Raw genomic sequence first — 22,785 nt, 5'->3', positions numbered from 1 at the left:
GTCCAATGGGACTCTAATGCTTATGGAGAGACTGCTCATTGCCAGGAGAGAATTATGGAAATGTTTACTCTAAACAGCAGCCCTACATTACATTGCATGTAAAAAGCAATCTATGGGTTAGGTGTAAAAGCAAGACCACTGTACCTGAAATGAAACATCTTCAAAGGCCTCATTCAAATCAATTAGTATTGTTGCAACTGATGATTTATTTTGCTCCTGTCCTTCTCCTTTATACAAAGGTAGTCCAGACATAAGTCTGTTTGGTCTGTTATACAGCTGCAAAGTGAAGAAAGAAGCAACAGTTAAAGGACTTCTGATACGTGAAAGATCTAATACAATGAAATACAGATAGCACTAAGTACTGACAATTCCCCACTTGCAATATAGTGTACACATATTAGGTATACACTTGCACACCTAATATGTGCCCAAATTCCCTGCATAAAAACTGATAATACAGGTGGAATGCAGTGTATACAAATTGAACACAAGAGCCAGAATTACCAACAAAATAGATGTTCTCAGAAACAATGTAGTAATATAAGTAAACATTAAACATTTTTGCATTCTCTGTGCGGCAGGAGTTGTCACAGAATGGCTGATATGCTGTTATTCTAATTTACTCAAAGGTAGTTTGCCCCAACCTCCACTCCAGCTTACCTAGCAGTGCTTGTTTAGGTAGCCATACACCTAAATAATCTGAACTCATATGTAATGGCCACCCAAATAAAAAAGGAACAGACAGTGTCCACATAAGTTTGTTTATATTCATTTTAAAGTACCATTTTAGAATTTAGCACTCAAGGTCTAGTTTTATATCCATTAAAGTCAAAGGCAGTTTTAAAGTCGGCAAATATCCATTCCCTGCTCAAAAAGCCACCTCTTGACACTGACTTCTCAGCCAGCTACTGCCCTGTTTCCAACATGTCCGTTTTAGAAAAGGTCATTGAACAGGTAGTCACTCAACAGTTCCAGGAACATCTGGAGGCTAGTGAATTCCTGACCCCTAGCAGTCTGTTTTTTATCCTGCATATAGCGTGGATACTGTATCTGTGGCCTTGGTCAACGATCTTTACCTAGAGTTCAACAAGGAAGACTGTACCCTTTTACTCAATTAGTACCCTTTTACTCAATTTTACTCAATTAGATCAATTAGATCTTGCATTGTCCTTTGATAATTGACTACTGAGCAGCTGATAATGTGCTTACATGACTTGGTGGGTATTCACTGGACTGATCTTAACTAGTTGAACTCTTTCCTAGTGGGGAGGTCCTAGAGAGTGGTGATAAGCAAGTGCTCATCATCTTCTCAGGACCTTTGCTGTGGGGTCTACCAAGGTCCCATACTGTCCCATCTTTTGCTCAATGCATATCAGAGGCCACTGGCTGAGATCATGCAGAGATTTGGAGTGGCATGCCATCAGTATGCTGATGACACTCAACTCGCTCTCTCCCTTTCATCTGACGCAGGCTCTGCGTCTTCAGTCCTTACCTAGTGATAGGCTACAGCTGGGGATAGAATGTAGGTGACCCAATTGAAGCTGAATCCAGATAAGACAGATGTGAAGGTGGTTGGCAGCCCTTCTGACTGATCTTTGTGCCCTTACCTACTTGCTTTTTATACAAAGAGTGTGCAGAGAAATTATGAATAGTTACCGGTTGTTCTTGCTCCTGTTCCAAAGCACTCTGGAGCAGTTTCTGTTTGGTGCTGAATTTCTGATGCAGACTTTCCCATTTCTTTTTCATCTGGTCTTCAGCTGAAGGTTTCTCACCTTCCAAGCCTAACTCCTGAGATAATACATCAGATTTCTCACTGTGAAGTAAAATGTAAAGGTTAAAACTTAAATAATGCAAGTACAGTAATTTTAAGTTGTTGTCTATTTCAATTTGGATTTTTCAGATAATTCACCTTTAAAACACTTTTTTGTTTAACTCATCTGCGTGTACTTTCAGACAATAAAATGATGGGTATATTTATATGAAAGAAAAGGATTTAAATCTGACCAAAGAGAGTTCACAGTCTTATGATCTGTATTTTTCTGTGAGTACTTGCATCTCCAAAAGCAGACAGATCCAAAGTGTATAGCATTCCCCAAAGGTTGTCCATCATCTCAGCAAGCATAAACCCAGGAGTCTCTTTTCTCCCTTAGGTGCTAGTCCAAGTAATTCATGGTATGCCAAAACTTGCACGGGGTCTTCCAGATAGTTTGTGGCTGTCTTCATTTTCTATACAGGAAAAATTCTTCCCTGTTCAGAGCTGAGGCCTTTGTAGAGTTCCTTTCCCCACCACTAATGGTCCACATTGAACATTTTGCACCATGTCTCAGAATATAGAGAATACAAGAGACATGCAAGTTTTCAAATATCAAAGTAAAAGACACTTCAGTTTTGATCAAATTTCATGTCACAGTGTTTCAAATTCTTATTATTTTTATTATTATACTACAATTGAGATCTAGTCATGGACCAGGATGCCACTGCGTTACGAATTCTAAACATCAAAACACATTTAGAATTTAAAAGAAGATAGCATTCAAGATATGGAAGAAACACGTAAAAGCAGAGAAATCAATGTGTGAAGGCTGGAGAAAGCCTGTTGCAAAATCATACCTAGGGCAAAGGCCATCTGGAACAGCATGCTGGGTTAGGATTTCTTCTCCACGGCTTGCTACTGACCGAAGCAGGCTCTTCTGTTCTTCTAGCTCTTGTTCTAGCTCCTTGGAGAGAACAGAAAGCAGACATCTTATGAAATCCTTTAAATGTTACCCGATTGTGAAGAACAGATACTATGAATGTTTTTTACCTCTTATTCATCAGAATGCTTTTTCAAAGCAGATGCTGACAGAGAGATGTATTGGATGTCCATAGCCTTCAGAGTGAACTTCAATGTTCCAAATTTTATAAAGGCAACTAAACTCAAAATCTCTGTTTACAAGTGCTGTTCACTACTAAAATAGACTCATAACAGGTTGTGGTGTCCTAGACAGGTGTGTGGGAAGAGAGTATGGGAATACTTGAAAATATTAATAAATTAATCCTCACAATAATTCTATGAAGAGGGGTAAATATTGCCTTATCTTGCAAGAGGTAACTGAAGCAAAGAGATTAAGGCAACTTGCCCAGTCATTCAGGAAGCATATGTCAGAATCAGAAACTGAATTCATAACTCCCATGCCTCAGTTGATGCCTTAAACAAAGGGCTACCATATTTCTTTTGGTGTGACTTGATTGGTTGATCAGGCATAAGATCAAGGTACATTATGACACAGCACTAAGTAATGGGTGGTACAAAACTACATACTCCTGTGGAAGTACTGGGGGAAAAATATGTATCAAAGAACACAGTTCCTTCCAGCATTGTTTGTTATGCAGGGTAATGCAGCGTGTTAGAAACAAAACCAAACCAAAGGACACTTGGGTCCCTGTGCAAAAACTGTTTTAACTTGTGCTAAAGTGACTTGCTTAATTGGAGCATTAGATACTAAAGATTGCTAGAGAAAATCTTATGAAATAGTGGAGCACAGTTTCCTCCTCCTGATTGGCAAATAGAAAAGGTAAAATCATGTCTTCTGTGAGCTTTGGAGAGAAAACCGATTCTGTGCTTATGAGAGTTCCGGGACTAATTTTAACTGCCTGTCACCCAGGATGCACCAATCTCTGGTGGCCTCCCTATTCTTCATACTGTTCTGCAAAGGATTATGAAACATGAGTCTAATTTCTCCCATAGAATATTGTACACTTGCACACCTAATATGTGCCTAAATTCCCTGCATAAAAACTGATAATACAGGTGGAATGCAGTGTATACAAATTGAACACAAGAGCCAGAATTACCAACAAAATAGATGTTCTCAGAAACAATGTAGTAATATAAGTAAACATTAAACATTTTTGCATTCTCTGTGGGGCAGGAGTTGTCACAGAATGGCTGATATGCTGTTATTCTAATTTACTCAGAGGTAGTTTGCCCCAACCTCCACTCCAGCTTACCTAGCAGTGCTTGTTTAGGTAGCCATACACCTAAATAATCTGAACTCATATGTAATGGCCACCCAAATAAAAGAGGAACAGACAGTGTCCACATAAGTTTGTTTATATTCATTTTAAAATACCATTTTGGAATTTAGCACTCAAGGTCTAGTTTTATATCCATTAAAGCCAATGGCAGTTTTAAAGTTGGCAATTATCCATTCCCTGCTCAAAAAGCCACCTCTTGACACTGACTTCTCAGCCAGCTACTGCTCTGTTTCCAACATCTCCCTTTAAGAAAAGGTCATTGAACAGGTAGTCACTCAACAGTTCCAGGAACATCTGGAGGCTAGTGAATTCCTGACCCCTAGCAGTCTGTTTTTTATCCTGCATATAGCGTGGATACTGTATCTGTGGCCTTGGTCAACGATCTTTACCTAGAGTTCAACAAGGAAGACTGTACCCTTTTACTCAATTAGTACCCTTTTACTCAATTTTACTCAATTCGATCAATTAGATCTTGCATTGCCCTTTGATACAGTTGACTACTGAGCTGCTGATAATGTGCTTAAATGACTTGGTGGGTATTCATGGGACCGATCTTAACTAGTTGAACTCTTTCCTAGTGGGGAGGTCCTAGAGAGTGGTGATAAGCAAGTGATCATCATCTTCTCAGGACCTTGAGGTTGGAGGGGGAGCGGGACCCCCGGGGCCAGCGGCCCAGGGCCGGGGGCGGCGGCAGGGCTGCGGCTGGGCGGTGGTTGGTCCTGCGGCGTGGCGACTGACTGGCTGGCTCTCCGGCGGGAAACAATGTGCAATTACTTGCAGAAGAAGTTACAAATCATCAGTCATATTTTCCACTCTGTTCTGATTCTTATACAATGCCTATCATGTCATATTCACAACCATTTGAATGTAGGTCATAAGTTTAAACAATAGTAAATACAGAACAAGTTTATATATTAGTGATTTCCTAGTGCTGATTTAGCAGCAAAAGACCTTGCATCTTGCAAAGTGACAGTCAGAAATGGCTCAGCTGTGAACTAAAAGAAATGTACAACTCAGACCTTGGGAGATGCAAGAGAATACAAACTTTTTGCCGCTGCAGGCTGCTCTGTTGCTGTTGTGAACGGGTTGTTCGTGCTTGTGCCAGCCATTCTTGGACACTGGGACTCTGCGAGGATACCAAGTCCACTTCACACTCCTCTTTTTCTTGTATAGCTCCCTGCTTTGAATAAAGAGGAAACTCCCAATCATTTTCCATAATGGGGACTGGCTATGGTACAAAAAGGTTAGCAAAACTGGCTTAGTCAGCTTTGGAGGCAATATAGAGCTTTTCACTCCTTCTGTTATACTAGCACTTCCATTTTAGATCATCTGCAATTTAAAGTTATCACAGTTTTTTGGCCTCTATGACCAGGTACAGACATTATACTTTTACTGGTGTAAGTGACTGGGAACCAGACTATACTTGTAACAGAACAGAAGTTCGGCGCACAGACTGGTTTAAAAATGCCAGAATCCAGTCTAAGATTTTCTCCCCCCACCAAAGGTAATGTGTGTTGTGTTTGCTACTGATCTAAACTACGCTGCTTACAAAAACTGAGTAATTTAGATAGGTTCTGCCTCAGGCTTTCTGAATGTCTGTACCTAGACTATGAGGTAGGTCTCAGTCTTGGGTACTAGCAGGCACACATCAACAAAACAAACACAAGTACCACTACAACTGGCACCCTGTTAGCAGAATAAGAGAGGCTGAGGATTGGCCCACTCCTGAAGAATGATTTACTCTTTCACAGAAGGTCCTTTCAGTTCAGAGTAAAGGTATATCGACAGGACAGAAATGGAAAGGATAACAGCATCTCTGTCCATTCAGTAACTAACAGAACACTGCTAAACAGATCATCTCTTTCTTTAGGATTGCTCATCCAATTCTTTCCCTTTTACATTTCTTACAAGAAAAGACTCTAGACTCTTCCAAAATCTAACTGATTCTTTGCCTAAAATTACTATCAGCTTTAAATACTCCATTTTGTAATGGAGGGAAGGAGTTCATTCCTTCCATCGGGTTACTGATTGATTAGAAATGAGAGAATGCTGGTTGTCATCTCAGCCAAGAGTAAGCTTAGCAATCAGTAAGTATATCTGAATCTGTCTGTAGTAGACAGAAAGATGAGAAAAACAAAAAAAGAGGATACTAATTATTAGAAAGATACATGTTAAAGATATAAGGAGATGGGCAGAGAAACCAACAGATAGACAAACAGCTGTTTTAGGAAAATTATTTCATGTGTTCATTTATTAGTTATCAATTATGTGTGTGTAGATATTCCTTTTTCTGATATAAATTATATGTGTTAACATTTTGCTTTTTCTGATATAAACTATACGCATTAACATTTTGTGTGCATGTGTGTACAAGTATACACACACATATTCACATATGCATATATATGCATACAAACACATACAGAATTTAAATATATATAGTTTGCATCAGAAAAAGGAATCCATGCACACGCACACAAACAAATGTATGCATACATTTGTTTGTGTGCGTGTGTTTGCATGTGTGTATGTGTATATAAGGTATGTATGTGTATACTGAACTTGTGGCTGTTTATATCTTTACAAAAATAAATGATTAAATAGCATAATCTTAGTACTGTACAAGCAAAACAAAAAGAGAGCCAGAGCCTTTAACTGGTCTGGGGATTTTACAAAAATAATATTCCAGCCACTTTACCTAATCCTTGATCCCTAAAATCAGAATTAAATCAACATCCAGTCTAAATTCAAAAGTGTTTATCAGTAACAGTAGTATTCAAATGTAGGAATTTCATTTTCTTCTCCAGCACTGATGGGTGTGGGCTTCTATAATTTATCTGGATTCATGTGGATATGTTAAAGGCTATTTGCAAATATTAAGACATTTACATATATGGATACAGCCATCACCAGACATAGGAGAGAAGGTGAGATTGGGCTGGTTAGTTTCTCTGATTCTAAAGCTTCAAAAAAGTAAATGCAGTGTTCTTCCACTTTTTTTTTTTTTGCTTTGTGCACCTCATGTTTGTAGCTGTGACCCCTTGAATATAAGCTTCATTCATGATTCAGCTCTCTTTTTAATCAATGGTTGTCTACAGACAGCACAATATGTTCTCATGAGAAAGAACCGATTTTAAATCCAATTTGATTTTCTGTTGCCTGTCAGGGGCGTGTGTTTGCAGCAGCACAATTTGTTCCACTACTTTGTGCTGCTGTGCATGCCCCTGTCTGTGTGCTTTGCAGTGGGACACATTGTCCCACTGATTCATGTGCTGCACAGAAGGCTGGCTGGGGCACAGGGTGCCTCAGTGTGAGGCTAGCTGGCAGGCATCCCCCACATTGAGGCACCCTGCACCCCAACTCCCTGGCTGGCTGGGGCACAGTGTGCCTTGAGAAGAGGGAACAGGTAGCCCTGGGCTGGCTGCTCCCCTGTCTCAAGGCACACTGTGCTCCAGCCAGATGCTCTGCAATATTTCTCAATGCAGGGGCTCCTCAATGGAGCCCCACCTTGCTGAGGCATGCAGATACAGGGGACCAGCCAGGCCAGGGCTGCCTCCTCCCATTGTGAGCTGCACTGCACCCAAGCCAGTCAAGGAGTGGCTGGCTGTGCCGCAAAGTGCCTCAGCACAGGGGCTCTGCAGTGTGCAGAGATGGGGGAGCAGGAAGACCTTGGCCGGCTGCTCCCCTGACTTTGCATACCTCAGCATGGGGGCTCTGCTGCGGAGCACCCGCTCTGAGGCACATTGTACCTGCACCTGAAGCTCCACTCAGTCATGCCTGGCACTGCTTTTTCTTCATGGTACTTTTTTTGCTACTAGGAAATCACAGTAGCAAATTATGCTCTGGTGCTGCAAATTAGCAGCGCTGCACGCAGTTTAACGTGCAACGTATGTGGTTTGTGGCTCTGCAAAGAGGTTTGCGGCACCACAAACCATACATGCCTGCACATCTAGATCTGACCCTGGAGGTTCAAGAAGACAAGGAATAACATTTGTGGCTTATACTGATTGCATGACTGATAGAACAATACAGAGATGAGTCTAAGGTTATAATTTTGGCTGAAGAGTCTGGTGTGTCTCTTGGACAGAAATGTTTTTCAGAGAATGGTTGGTTTGTGTTAGATGATCCAAACTGTAAAAAGTCAAGAACTAAGTGGACTTTTCAAAACTTGGAATGAATCCTCGTTCCATTGTGGATCTTAAATCCTATGTTCTTCTTGAGAACTGGCTGGTTATAGAGGAACTTAGCTATAAAGGAACGATAAAGGTTTTAGAAAACTAAAACCTTTCTATTGGTTTTTCTTTGCAGGCTGTGGAAGTAGGAAGGAATTGGAGACAACCTGCAGATTCAACAGGAATAATCCAAAAATAAACCAGGCACCAGAGAGAGAGGGAGGGAGGGAGGAGAGAGAGAGAGGGGATAATGTAATAATGTTATTAGCTAAAATACACTTGTTCTTACAGAAACATGCAATGTATACCTGTGCCTGCTTTAAATATTCCTGAATAACAAAACGTAAATTCTTATGAATAATTAACATTTCAATTTGAATGTTATCTTAATACACTTCTTAAAGTATTTGTTTCCTGGCACAATGCCTGGAGAAACCAAGATTCAAAACAATCTTTCTTGAAAGACAACCCATTTCAACACAGATTGACCTTCTCTTTATTGGGGGGAGGCAGTGAATTCTCTGAAAATAGCTCTAGTAATATAGTCATAAAATACAGCTCTCAAATATGTTCCAACTTGCATCAGTTTTATGTACATTACAAAGCTCTGCTCCTTGAGGGACAGTGGTTGGATTCTTTTTTAATTCACATGCACATTTTTATTATCCCAAAACATCACTGAACAAATGGAAGACAAACAAATGAACTTCAGAAGACTATACAGGGAATATATTATAAAGCTGAGCTAGGAGATTACATTTTGATTTGTTTTCAAATAACCAATAAATGGATAATGTCAACTTATGTTTTACAAATTGGTGAGTTTTAAAAGTGTCCATTTTCTGAGAGGTCACCTTTTGAATTGTATGTCCTGAAAGAAAAAAAAGCCCTGTAAAACATTTGGGTTAGGGACAGACTTAAACATAAACCGGTTTAAGTGATCGGAAACTGGTTTAAACCTGTAACAGAACAGACTTTCAGTACACATAAACCAATCTGAAAATGGCTGAAACCTGTTTGAGATAAACCTGGTTGAATATAGTATCAGACGTAACTGACTTGGATCAAACCAGTTTATGTAATGTCTGTACCAGTCCCCTTCATGTTTTAAGTTAAATCAGATTCCTCCACCATCCCAGCATGCTCTCTGGACTGGGCAGGCCCCTCCCCTCTGCTCCCTGGCTGCAGCTCCAGCAAAGACTTGCAAGCACAGCAGGGTTTACCTGGCTTCCCTGTGCCCCCTTCTCTCCCCCCTCGCCACTAGTGAGCTGGGATCCCTCTCTCCCACAGCACTGACTGTAGCTAGCATGTGGTATGCTAGCTAATGCTGAGAGGTGTCTGTGTAAGGCAGACAGGACAGTGTCCACTTAGGACTTTTTGGAGCTAATCAACAAGTCAGCTGGTAATGTCCCTGGATTCCTTCCTTTGAAAAAAGCTGTTTAAGAAGATCTTGAACTAATGAGTGAGGCTTTGTTTTCTGATGAGGTGCTAAATGCTGATAACAGAGCTGATTAATGCTCTGTTATCAAGGAGGGGGGAACCCCTCCCTAATTAGAGCATCCTATCAGGGCCTGGCTATGTCTCCCCACAGCTCAGCACTATAGAAGTGTAGGAGAGCTGTTCTAGCATCCGTCAGCTTCTAGCCTGAGCCACTGAAGGCATGTGCCTGCATTTCCTCAGTCCAAAGGGGATGTCTGTATACTTACAAACTGGTTCATCCTAGCCAGTTTAGATTAACCTGCAAAGACTGAATCAATTGAGGCTCAGGCTTTTTGAATATCTGTCTCTAGCCCCGAGAAGTTTTTCCCTGTTCCTCTTTCAATTAATAAGTGTTTATATAGCTAAACAAGAAATCTGACTGTATATAAAATTCTGCTATACACATATGGTCAAAGGACTTGAAAACACTTCTTTCTAACTTCATTTTAACTAGTGTATGTATTACTTCTGACTATAACAGATATAAGATATTGAAAAACATTAAGTTGATGTGTGCTTTTAAGATTTTATTTCATTTGATTTGGCAGATGAAGTAATTTTTTGTAATATTTTTTAGACAATAACTGAATTGCTAATGTAGCTATAAGAAAGAAACACTGCAAGCAAGAGAAATGTAAAAGAATCTACCAGTCACTGAATTTGAAGGAAATATGCACAAATTTCACCCTTACAGGGGAACACTTTGGGCCAAATCCTGTTTCACTCCTTTTTACCTGACTGTACTTACATAACCATTTCACTGCAATTCTTAGTATTTAAACACACTTTGGATTCCACTGCCACCTGTGGTGGAAAAGAATTGATGGGGTATGTGCCTACTTGCTGGAAGTAACGCAGAAACACAACTTTTGATCTTTTGGCTCAATATCCCAGTGGTCAGGACACTCAGGGCTCTGGAGACTCATGTTCTATGAAGCTCGCACACCTAGAAGGGGATTGAACCTACATCTTCTGATTTTTAGGAAAATGTTCTAACCATGAGATTTCTTGAACCATGTATTTCTTGAAGCTGTCTCACTGGGTAGCCAGGATGGGAAAACAGATGAGGCCAGGAGTGCAAACTGCAAGAAGGGTTGCTATAAGGTAAAGATCAAGGGCTGGTATGAAATCTATGAGATAGATGCTGCCTAGGAAGGGAGGAGGCTCTGGGTTCTAGCTTGATACCCAATGGCTTGTCTGGAAGTTGCATATAATGTTAATTGAAGAAAATTGATGGATGGCAGTGGATGGAACCCAGACCCTGCTTCCTTTAAGGGCAGCATCCATCTCACTGAAGCTATAGATTGAAAACCTCTTGGTGCCACATATGTTCTTTTCCTGGCCGCCAGGGGTCAGTTTCAGGAGAGAGCTGGAGTGTGCTTTGGGTAATGCTGAGCCTATGGCTGGTGCTTAGATACTTGGAAAGTGGGAATACAGGCAATTCTTTTCTGCACACAGCTACAAGGCCACAGTAGAGACTTCTCAACATTCTTAAAAGTGAAGTACACAGCTGTACAAGTGGAAATAGAATCCAGACTTTGCATAAGTGCCAAAAATTGCACTTATATGTCTACGTAAGTGATGATTAAGTGCATAAAGGTAAAACAGAATTAAGCCTTTAGGGTCAAACTTGTGAATTTGATACATAGATGTATGCCTTGGCTTGTTTTTTAAAAAGCTCCCTGAAAGTTATACTATAGTAACATAGTAACTCCACTTGATTTATGGATAATTTAAAGTTAAATTAAACCTTAACTGAAGTATTCAAATTTGAGACGCTTTCAAGGGATAAAATATATTTAGCTTAGTTTAATTAAAAATATAACTGCTTCAGGGGAATTATGGATCTTTAGCCCTTCTGAAAACTAGGTAACTTCTTCAGATACTTATTTCTAGCTTAACTTAGACATAATTTTCTGGAATACTCTGAGCATTGTTTTTACCTTGTCCTTTATACATGCCCATTTCTGCCTCAGGGACCAGACCTTCTCATCAAGAAGCAATGCCTGATAGCTTTTTTTGAGTATTTAGCCATATCTGTGTCAATCTGCTGCCTGTTTTAGAGGAATTCAGACAGGCTGAAGTCTGGGAGTCACTGGGTGCATCCGCACGTGCATATTAAGGCAGAGCAATACATTCTGACACAGATCATACTGGAGTTTATTGCTCCTGAAAGCCACATTTACGTATGCGCCCAGGAATGCAGCACATTGAGCAAGGTCAGAGCAGCTCCGGCTGGCAAGGAGTCTGAGGGTTCAGCCTGCCAGCCCAGAGCTGCACCAACCTAGCTCAATGTGCTGCGGAGGGGCTGGCTGGGGCATGAGAGTGCTCCAGTGCAGGGCATCCTCGTGCCCTAGCCAGTCAGGTCAAAGTCTACACATGCATTGCTGTATATGAAAAAATTCCACAGCAAGATAGTACTTGTATTTATATGTACTAACCTGCTGCAGAGTTTATGTTTCTTTTGGCCTAATAGGGTCACATGTGTAGATGCCAAGGCATTTACTGCAGAGCTAATTAGTCTACTCCACAGTAAATATCTCAAGTAGATGTGCCCACTAAGTACTGCTCCTGTTTATAGAGAAGGAGATGGTCAGGAGAGACTGAGGGAGGGAGCTCTCAGAATGTAACAGAACTAGGAATGGGGAGTAGGAAGGAGCTGGGTGGCAGAAAATTACTTGAACATTTCTGGCTTCTTATTTCTCTGCTTCCTTTCAATTCCCTGCCGCTCTCTTCTAGTCTTCTGTTAACTTTTTCACTGGACAGCTTCTTTTTTCCAGCTTCACTCAGTAACAGCTTTATTCTTCTCATTCCGACTTATTGGCTCCCCTGGGCCAAGAGAATTCCTATTGTAGGTGATTCCAATGAGAGGGGAAGAAAGAGCAGAGTTGTGAGCAATCACTGAGGAAATGTGGTTGTGAAAGACAGGACTGGGATATGGACTGGGTCTGGGAAAAGGACACAGGTACTGAGAATGGGTAATGGGAAGAGGAAGAAGATGATAAGACAGCTGAAAAAAAAAGCTAGGAAGTTGGTGAAGTTGGGTTCACAGAGAGCTGGAGGAACTGGCTAAAAGAATGAGGATGGACGAACTGATAAGCTGCTCCGGGTGCAGAATGGTAGAAACTCATTTGTAGTGTAGACCAACACTGCCATTTAAGACTTGCCCTGCTCAACCCATAGCTCTCTATGAGTCTCCTTTCTAATTTCTCTCTTTAATCTTCCTACTAACAATCTCCTCCCTTTGGGCAGGGGCTGGACCCAATGATTTTGCAAGGGCCCTTCCAGTCCTAATGTCTATGAAATCTATTAAATCTAGGTACTGCCAGTTGTAGGAGCAGCAGCAATAGGTTCTGAGGCCCTACATCCCCATTAAGAAGCAGCAGTAGGTGGCAATCTGTCATAGGTGCTGCTAGACATTCTTCTGAGCTGTTAGCGATGACCTTTACTTAAATAGGATGTGCAAGCAAAAAGTAGAGCCATATGAACAAAAAAGAGAGAGGGAAAATAGCACATGCATGTGCACATGCACATACACACATATATAATTACAAAAAATAAGAGTTAAAGAAGGTAGTCCTACAGAATAGCATGTTATAGTCCTTGTTCAGTTTGGCTGCTATATTTTGTAACAGTTGAATACAAAAATGATTTAGGACTGTCTTGATCTTATAGCTTGCTTATGATCATCAGTTCACTTTTTCTGCAAAACAGGTTGTGGTCATCAAAGGAATTTAATTCTGCAGCACATCACAAAGAGGTGAAGGAACAGGGCCATATTAGAGTGGTTATACCCTGGCTTACACTGGAGGCAGTGCAGAGGGTGGGTGCTAAGATGCCTCTGGAACTGCTTCCTAGATCTCCTTGAGAGACAAGCATAGCAAGACTTGCTGCATTATTGCATGCGTATGAACTCCTTGTATTGCCGTTGAGCAACACTGGCTTGTGCAACTTGGGAAAGGGCCTCACCACTTTCTGTATCCCTGTCACACAGGGATAGTATCCCTGTCACACAGTAATTTAAAGCAATCTGCTGGCTAAAAATCATATGCCTATAGCTCTTCTTTCCATTTCCATCTGATAAGGACAACAGTGACCTTGGAACATAACATTTTCTCTGGATTAATGACTAGCTGGGGATGGTGTCTCTCAAATCAGTTTCTATGATTATTAATCCATCAGGATAATTTAAACCAGGAAATTATCAAATGAGAGCCATGAATTTACAAAAATAGAAGATACAATATAACATCTATATTTTTGTAAGAGAAATCCAGATTTGGAAATTACTACAAGAAGGGGTCACAAACTGAATTGTCTTTCACGGATTGATAATCAGTTCAAACTGTTTTAAAAATGTAGATGTTACGCTGATTCCTTTATCTTCTTACCTTCATGAAACTGAAGCCTAGAAGCTGTAACAGCCGCTTATGCTGATATCAAAACTTTCATGAACTTGTTCTTTAAAAAACCATGCAAGTATTGCATGTATGTAATATCCTGGAATAAGCACTCAAAGTGTGACAATAATTTTTAATTATAGTAATATTATCTTCATATTAAATAAGCTTAAAATAACACTAATTCAGAGCACCATATTTAAAAATCAATCATGCAAAAAAAATCAGGCTGTGATACTACTGCATTTTGCCAGTAATATAGACGAGTGAAGTAGTGTATGTAAACATACTGAGAGTAATGTTTATTTCATTTGAATAATCATAAGGTTTCCTGTGCAATAATAATGATAAAGAGGGATTTGGGATGACCTTTAAAAATTACAGAACACAAACCAGACCTATGCCAAAATTCTCAGTAAATCTAATGCCTACTCTTAGCAGTGTTAGGTTGGGTACCTATTTTTGGAAAAATATACTGTTTGGTTGGTATTTTATTTTGCAGCAGAACTATAAATAGTTCCTTGCACACTAAGTAATTTTCAAGCTAACCTCTCAGGCTTTAATCTGTATTACAATCTAGACATCTTTTGAAGCTTATCATGTGTTTAATTTGCACAACACAGCCTAGAAAAAAGTAAAAGTAAAAGGAAAAAAAAAAAAAGTCACAGGTAGAGCAAGCAAGCTCAAACCAAAAGCCAATCAGCTACATTACATGCTCAGCTTTTTTGTATGTTTTCAGTTCTCCCCATGCTAGGTTGGCCTAAAGAATAAATAAGATAACTGTTAAAAGAAAAGAAAACTGTCTAATTGTCTTAGACACAGTAATAGGGATAGAAAAAACATCTTAGGACAACATATAGATTAACTCTATCAATCATTGGCCTAATTTCCTATAAACAAAGAATTTCTTATTTGGATGCATGTTACTGGTAACAGTTTACAGTATTTTAAAATGTGCGTGGAGGTTTCCTGTCCCAGAGATGTGAAACAGACCAAAACCCAAAGAGGGGAAGGAATAGGACTCAGCCAAGCTAATCATACAGTATATTACTGCCACTGATTAAAGATACTGAAATCAAAGCAGCTTAACATGCTGTATCATGCAGATATTTATTTGCCTGTGACTTTCTAGAGTCAATCTGTATATTTTAATATTATTTTATTTTCTATTCTAATGTGTGCATATTAAAGTATAAGGGTAAAATATTCCCCCCCCCATCTCCTTCTCCCAACCGCCTGGAACAGTTTAAAAAGTAGAGGAAAAAAGCACTTCAGCTATAACAAAAAAGAAAAACTTGCTCAGTCTGAAGTCAATTACAACAAAGAGCTGCTTACCTGAATGTTGATTTGTTTGTCATGCAGCACTCTCTGCAGCTCCAGAAGGCTTCCCTTCAAAGTTCTCAACTTCACTGCCAGCTGCTCTGCCTCATCTTTGGTATGAGCCTTTCCTTCCATGAGCAGGTTTTCATTGTGCACAGAGAGCTCTGACAAGGCCACCACCTTCTGCTCTATCTCAACAAGCATATTCTGCAGCAGCAAAAACAATGATGCAAATTCATACATTTTCCAAAAACTACCACTTCTTGGCAAGGAGACCAGTGGCCTACCTCATCATCTTCCAAACTAAGAATAAGTTAGATTTTCATTGTTTTGCTCTCCAGTTCCCTCTGAAATCCTTAGGAATAAGCTTGCAAACTTTGGCATTTCTCCACTTGTTATTTTTGTTTGTAAACTTAGGGAAAAAAAGTTCACTGAAAAGTTGAATTATTTGACAGGAGCTGCTGCAAAAGTGTCCCCCTTTTTTGCATTTCAATAGCAATTGTGGCTGAAATGCTTATCAGCTATTCTATTTCTGTAATGCTTGATTATGATATCCAGGGATAATGACAATAAATAGATTGCACACAGCTCCAACTATTTCTTTCCTCTTCTTTCTTGTATATTCAGTTAGGTCCCTCTGTCTTTCCCTGGCATAGCTCTGGTTCCTTTGATAAGCTCGTCTTCTCACTATTTGCTCTTTCTGATTGGTGCCTGAATGGTCCTAAGATCCTCTATATAATCCTCTTTAGTCCAGAGAGCGACTTAAAGAGACAAATCTCTGGCATGTTTATTTTCAAAAGCTATTTTCCTGATATGCAGTTAACCATTTATATGTTACACACATAACATACATGATGTAACACATTTTAATATTGCCAAATTAAAAGAACACATTAGATTTTTGCTCAGAGGTTTAACCCAAAAACAAACGTGTATTTTTATTTCCATAGCAACTGTCAAATGTGAACAGAGAGGCTTTGGACTCTGAAAGAATGTGGGCTGTATAAGACAGGCAAAAGTTTGAAAAGTGAATACATCTGTCAACTTAGTTCCCAAAACTAGGGGTCATGGGCTGAGCTTTTAAGATAATTTAGAATACCATTATTTTAACAGCAGTACTATTCTTTTTTCACTATATATCTACCATTGCCTTTTAAATAGTTTATTTTAGAATGTATATAAAATGCTAATGTTAGCATGGCCTTATTTTAAATTTTAAAAATTTGCTATACAGCTAGTAAGCAACCTCCCAAGAATGTACAGTGAAAACTTAAGACTGGACAGACTGGAGAGCTCTCAAAGACTACACACAGATCTAGTCTCCATTACATCAGTTATATATGAGTGTAATTTCACTGAATTCAGTGAAGTCATATCTGATTTACCCCAGTAGAGAGAGCTGAAGCATACCCTCAGCACTCAGAGCATAAAAGATAGAGTTGCCTTTACTGAAATTTACAGCCTTCCTTTTCCCTCAAAATGAACATGTATACAGTCTAAGGAGTCTAAGGATGTTGTTCTGATTGCCAGTCTGGGTCTTGCTAATAATCAAAACCATTCCTTGCTGGGTTTTGGGTTGTAGCTGTGTTGGTTTAAGGCAGAGGTTCTCAAACCGTGGTCCGCCGCAAGCTCCATTCAGGCGGTCCATAGAAAGGTTGCGGAACAAATTGAGAATATCTGTACTTGTAAGACTACTGATATTCAATAATGAATTGTGTGCTTTGATTTGTAGAACAAAAAAAAGTTTATTAAGTGGACTGCTGAGACCCTGAGCAATTTTCAAGTGGTCTGCGAAAAAAAAGTTTGAGAACCACTGGTCTAAGGACATAGGCAGGCAAGGTGTTTTGGGTAGATGTGATCTCTTTTATTATACTAACTGAGTAGCTGGAAAAAAGTTCTTTGCAAACTTTCTTCAGGCATAGGAAGTCTCTGCACTCTCTGAATCTGTTAATTTTATGGTTTCCTGTGACAGGTGGCCCAAGTATTTTGACTGAAACAAAATCTTTTTTTCCTGTACTATTTTAGTTTTCTTAATGTTACCTTTAAAATGGTGATAAGAAAAGAGAAATATTAGGCACTATTGGTTAAACTGTGTTTTGGGAATTTGGGGGAGAAGGGCATAAGAGGGAGTGTTTCTTGCTTTCTTCAAATTCACACAGCAGGTGGGTGGGAGGGTGTTCCATAGATAGAAAAGGAAGAGCTGGAAAGTGCGCTTCAGTCATTTGTCTAAAATGTATTTTGCAAAACAAGTATACTGTAACTCACATGTAGCATCCATGAGGGGGTTAGACTAGGTAACTCTGAGTTCCCTCCTTACCCTAGAATTCTGTGGAACACCATATGATGCAAGGATTACCAGAATACAGAAAAGGTGGAATCCTATATTTTTTTAGTGAGTGCATCTAAATGGCAGCTTTCTAGCCATGTAAGCAGCATTTTTTACATTTATTCATACACAGACATTCCATTTGCCTTTTGCTGTTAATGCATAAGTCTGCATGTGCAGACTGAGCATGAACAGTGGTTATGCACTGGTACGGTAGATACATGGCTAGGTAAACGTGCCCATTCTGGATGCCTACCTATACCAAGTCATAAAAATATAGATGGGTAGAAACGCATGCCAAGCAGGTGTCCAGAGGAGGACTCTCTCATGTTGTAGTCCCAATAGCTGATTTGGGCACTTGTGTAGGAAGCCAGAGACTCAGGTTTTAGGTCTCCTTCACTCAGAATGGGTGAATATGTATCTGACTTCCCAGCACTGTCTTGTAATCACCAAGCCAGGGGTCATGCATTATCCAAGTTCCCTTTGGGACTCCTTTTGAGTAGGCAGCCAGAGAGGGAGATATGTGGGGCTAGGAAAACAAAAAACAAGCTGAGGAGTGTATGACTCTACAAGGGGGATTCTGACCTGGAAGAGAGTAGGCCTTAGGTTCTAATATGGACTATTGCTCCCAGTAGGCCAGAAACCCTAGCATTGTTCTCTGTCCATTTTATCCAATGACTATTAAATACAAGGGGCACTGGCTCAGTTCCCCTGGATAAGGAGGTCCTAGAACCCAAGGGCATCTTTACACATGCTCCCGGGTGGGGAGGAGGCACTTTAATTAGAGCGGCTCCCAAGAGCCACTGTAATTAAAGAGCCCACACTGTCTTGTGTATTCAGTGTCCTGCACTTCAAAATGGCGGTGGGGCATTTTAACTAAAGCTCATTTAATGAGCTTTAGTTAAAGTGCCCCCACTGCCATTTTGAAGTGCAGGGATACTGAATACATGTGACACTGAGATTGCTAATCAAGTCTGCTCCAATCCATTCTAATTACAGCATATTGGAGCACACATCAGGCACGTATATAGTTGCCCCAAGTCTCCAGCTTCCTGGGTAAGTGCCAGTAAGCCCATTCATTTATTAGGGATAAAACACGAGGGCCTCTCCCTCTCTCCCCCATCTTTTTTCTAGGACTTATGACTAGGGTACACACATGCACCCACATTTGAATCTAGTCAGTGCATAGCCTTACTGTGCATACTCAGTGTACGCACACATGCTTATGTATCCACACCAAAGTCAGGCCACAAATGAGGCGACAGCTAAAAAACTGCCATTTAGACACAAATGGAAGCAGAATTGCACTCTAAGCATATGAACTATCTAAACAAAGTCTAAAAACATCTGAAGTCCAATTTTATAAATTTTCTTAATGTGAAACTGGTTTCAATTGAGGAGGCTAGGAAATGACTTTACTATACACCACACCATATGGTGCCCTTACCATAGGTGGCTATTGTACATTTTAAGAAATTAAATTTAATCAAGATTTGACGTTCAAGAAATATTCTTATACACATAAAAACTTTAAATACATCTGCAAACCTAGTTTTTGTTCCTTGCTCATATCTGACTCACTCTGCATTTATCTTAGGCTATGTTCCCTTTTTAAAGTTGGAAAACTCTAAAGAGCACTGTTGGGACATAATGGGTGCATCTACACATTAAATTAAGCTGAGACAATAAAATCCAGAGCAATTTGAGCTGAAGTAGACTTCTCCCAGATACAGCGTCTATGTGTGTGCCCAGGATAGTACCAATTTGAGCTGGAGTGGAGCAGACCCCTGGCTCACTGGGCTATGCAGGTGCAACTTATGCCCCCGGTCAGAACCTACACATGTTTCAGTGCAGTTAATTATTCCACTTTAAGACAGTACTGTCCCTGAGAGTACTATCTTATGGTGGAGTTAATTAGTTTACTGTGCCCTAATACCAGCGTACACATAGATGGCGATGCTATACCGTGGAGCTAATTAGCCTACTCCACAATAAAGTGCATATGTAGATGCACTCAAGATTTAGGTGGTACTGTTGGCAAAGGCCTGGCACAGTCATCAGACGTGTGGGCTCTTTAATTGATTCTGAAACCATGTGACAGATGTTAAGTGCATGACCTGAGGTAGCAGGGGAGCAGAAGGAGGCAGGTAGCTACATTTGTATTTGAATGTAAAACCTGTAAGGGGTAACAAACTGGAATACCTAAGAAGAGGCAAGAGACAGAGACAGTGAATGAGTGAGTCATGAGAGACACAGGATATGTGAGGGACCCAAAAGGGGAAAGGGGGTGCAGATCCCTATAAAACCTAGCCGGGCAAAGATAAGTCCTGTGGGAAATCCTCCTCACTACCTAAGATGACCTACGGAGCCCCCGAGAGAGACTTTCTGAATACCTGGCTGCAAGATTGAGTAATATCTATGCACGGATTTCTGTTGTTTTTTTGTCTTATTATGTTGCATTTTAAGTTAGGCTAAATTGTGTGTATTGTTACTGGGTCTTACTGGGTATGTTTTAGCTTAGGCAGAGTTTTTCTGTTGTTCTTTGTTACATACTTGAACTTGCAAATTGCTGTGCTCAATAAACTATATCTTCAGAGAATGGACTGTTCTTGTTCAAGCATTAATGAATTCTGTGCCACTACCTAAATTCTGATATTAAGTCTGGTAACAGTACTCTCTAAAAAGATCTATATACCATGTGACAGCAAGGTAAGGGACAGAAGTTACACATAAATCAGTATAAGTGATCGGAAACCGGTTCAAATCTGTAACATAACAGAAGTTCAGTGCACATAAACCACTTTCAAAATGGTCGAAATTGGTTTAAGATAAACCTGGATAGATGCAGCATCAGATTTAACTGATTTAGGTTAAATCAATTTACTGAACTTCTGTCCCAGATCCTCTCCAGATTCAGTTTAACTCACAGTTCCCCAGCATCCCAGGATGCTTTGTACCTCCCCAGCAAATCCTCCCTTGCAGGGTGGGTGGGTGGGCTAGCTCTGGCCCAAGCTGTCTGCTCCAGCACAGCAGGTAGGTGTGCCCTAGCACCCCCATTTCCGGAAGCAAAAGTGAATGTCTGTTTATTTGCTTATCAGTTCAATCTACATATCTTAGACTAAACTGTGAAGATTGAATTGATTCAGCCTCAGGCTTTTTGACTGTCTGTACTTAGCCCACCTGTGTCTGGGCGGCACCTGTGTGGCCCTGCTGCCCTCACCTTACCCCCCCACACTGTGACCCTGCTCCTGGGAGGCGGCAGCATGGGGTGGTGGGTGGCAGCGCTCCATCCCTGCCTGCTTGCACGTACCCCCTATGGCCTTCCCAAATACCCCTGTTACCTCTCAGCTCTGTGTTCTTAGATGCAGTGGGAGACGCACCTAAAGCCCTTCAGATAAGGGAACAACTCCCCTGGTCTCATTTGCATCCGAATGGAACCAGATGACAACTCATTTAAATGGGAGATGGGACAAGAATGCGCTTTCATTAGCATTCAGGATGGAGAACAGAGGCAAGGACTGTACTGAATTCTGGGATCAGAAAAGCAGGGGAGCACTGCACGATGGGGAATCTCTGCTCCAAATGCTAATCAACCCATATTTACACACACCCAGCCCAGTATTTATCAGACCAGTTCTAGTCTGGATTTACAAAGGACTCTCCCTCCCCGCCCCCCACACACCCCTCATCTAACCAGAACTAAGCAGAAGTAAAGTTTAATAGGCATCTCGGGCCGTACATTCCCTAGTCCCACTATGGGAGGCCTATTTAAACTTGATTGACTAAAACTTGGTTGCTGGGTTAGGGAATGCTGAGGCAAGAGACCGAGTCAGAGCAGGTATGGGCAACATTTGAACAATGGTTAAGGGTTCATCACAGCATGTAGCCTGTTGGAGCCCTGACCACAAATGCTGTCATACTTTTCCCTGGATGACTGGTGGAAGTCCTCCCCACAAAGTTTATGAACACTGCAAGTAATCAATCCCTTTTAGCAAGATCTGGAAAAGTCATGCTAAGCCGAGGCTTATTCACAACAGGTAAAAATACAAAACACTGACACTGCAAGTTATCTATTGTTTCTGAAGAAACAATGAGGTATCCCATCCAGTATATCTGCTATCCATAAGAATTTCAAGCTGGCTCCTAAGTGTCTGGTTACTCCTTAAAAACTTGTGTTTTTCCTAGTTGTTAATTAGTTCCTTGAGATGTTCCAAACCAGATAACCTCTTGTCAATAGAAAAGACAATAATTTACACTATTAAAAGAATGCTTTGAAGAATTTGAACTGAGGGTATAAAAGCAGCAAAGTTGTGCTTCAAGAGGAGAAATCTCTCTGACGCCATCCACTCTTGTTCCCGAGAAGCTGGAAGAAACAGATCGTCTCCCTTCAAGGATTGTGCTAAGAACTTTACCTGTCAGCATTGGAACCCAAGTGCCTTGGACTGGTGAGACCCCAGCTCTCTCTCTCTCTCTCTTTTCTCTCTAGGCATAGATTTCTGAACCTGAACTGTATTAGTTAAGCTTGAGCTAAGTTTCCCCAAATAGTTAGTGAAACCAAGGTAGTATTGTAATTGTTTTTGTTTGTTTTCCTTTGCATGTCTATTATTACTAGTACCATTATACATTTCATATACTCAGCAATAAATACCTTTTATAGTCAAACTGGTAGTAACTGGGTATATTTTTCCTTCTCTACTTCTCCTTCCCCACTTGCTCTGCAGCTAAAGCTAAAGATCCCTGTGAAGCTCAGAAATAGTGTGGGGTCTGCTCATCAAGAGGCTATCACTACTAGGACAGTTAGGGCAAAGATTGGGACGTGCTGAGTTTGAGACGCATAAGGGGATCAGCTTGTACAGGCTGACTGACCCAGTTTGGCTCAGGTGTGCCTGAATTAACTGAATGCTGGCCCATGATGATGTCAGCTGGACACTCAACTGGATTCAGAGGTATTCTGTTCGCCTGTGTGCTTGTGTCCGACTGCATTTTATTGTTGCCTTAATGAACTGATTCTTGGCATATGAGGTGTCAGCCTGTCCATGCTGATCAACCCAGCCAGGTCAGGTTTGTCACA

The 22,785-nt window shown here is 40.6% G+C and overlaps 1 protein-coding gene across 1 annotated transcript in view; it reads right to left on the bottom strand.

Annotated features, from left to right (window-relative positions):
* The window catches only part of SYNE1 (spectrin repeat containing nuclear envelope protein 1), a 522,133-nt gene that overhangs the window by 111,828 nt on the left and 387,520 nt on the right, over positions 1-22,785 (bottom strand). The window contains 5 exon segments of the mRNA XM_025205597.1: positions 145-276; positions 1,657-1,813; positions 2,611-2,717; positions 5,063-5,194; positions 15,404-15,595. Coding sequence (XP_025061382.1) covers positions 145-276; positions 1,657-1,813; positions 2,611-2,717; positions 5,063-5,194; positions 15,404-15,595 — 720 coding nt within the window.

Source organism: Alligator sinensis, unplaced genomic scaffold (assembly GCF_000455745.1).
Source record: "Alligator sinensis unplaced genomic scaffold, ASM45574v1 scaffold1177_1, whole genome shotgun sequence".
Classification (NCBI taxonomy): domain Eukaryota; kingdom Metazoa; phylum Chordata; order Crocodylia; family Alligatoridae; genus Alligator; species Alligator sinensis.
This window is presented reverse-complemented; position numbering and strand designations above follow the sequence as displayed.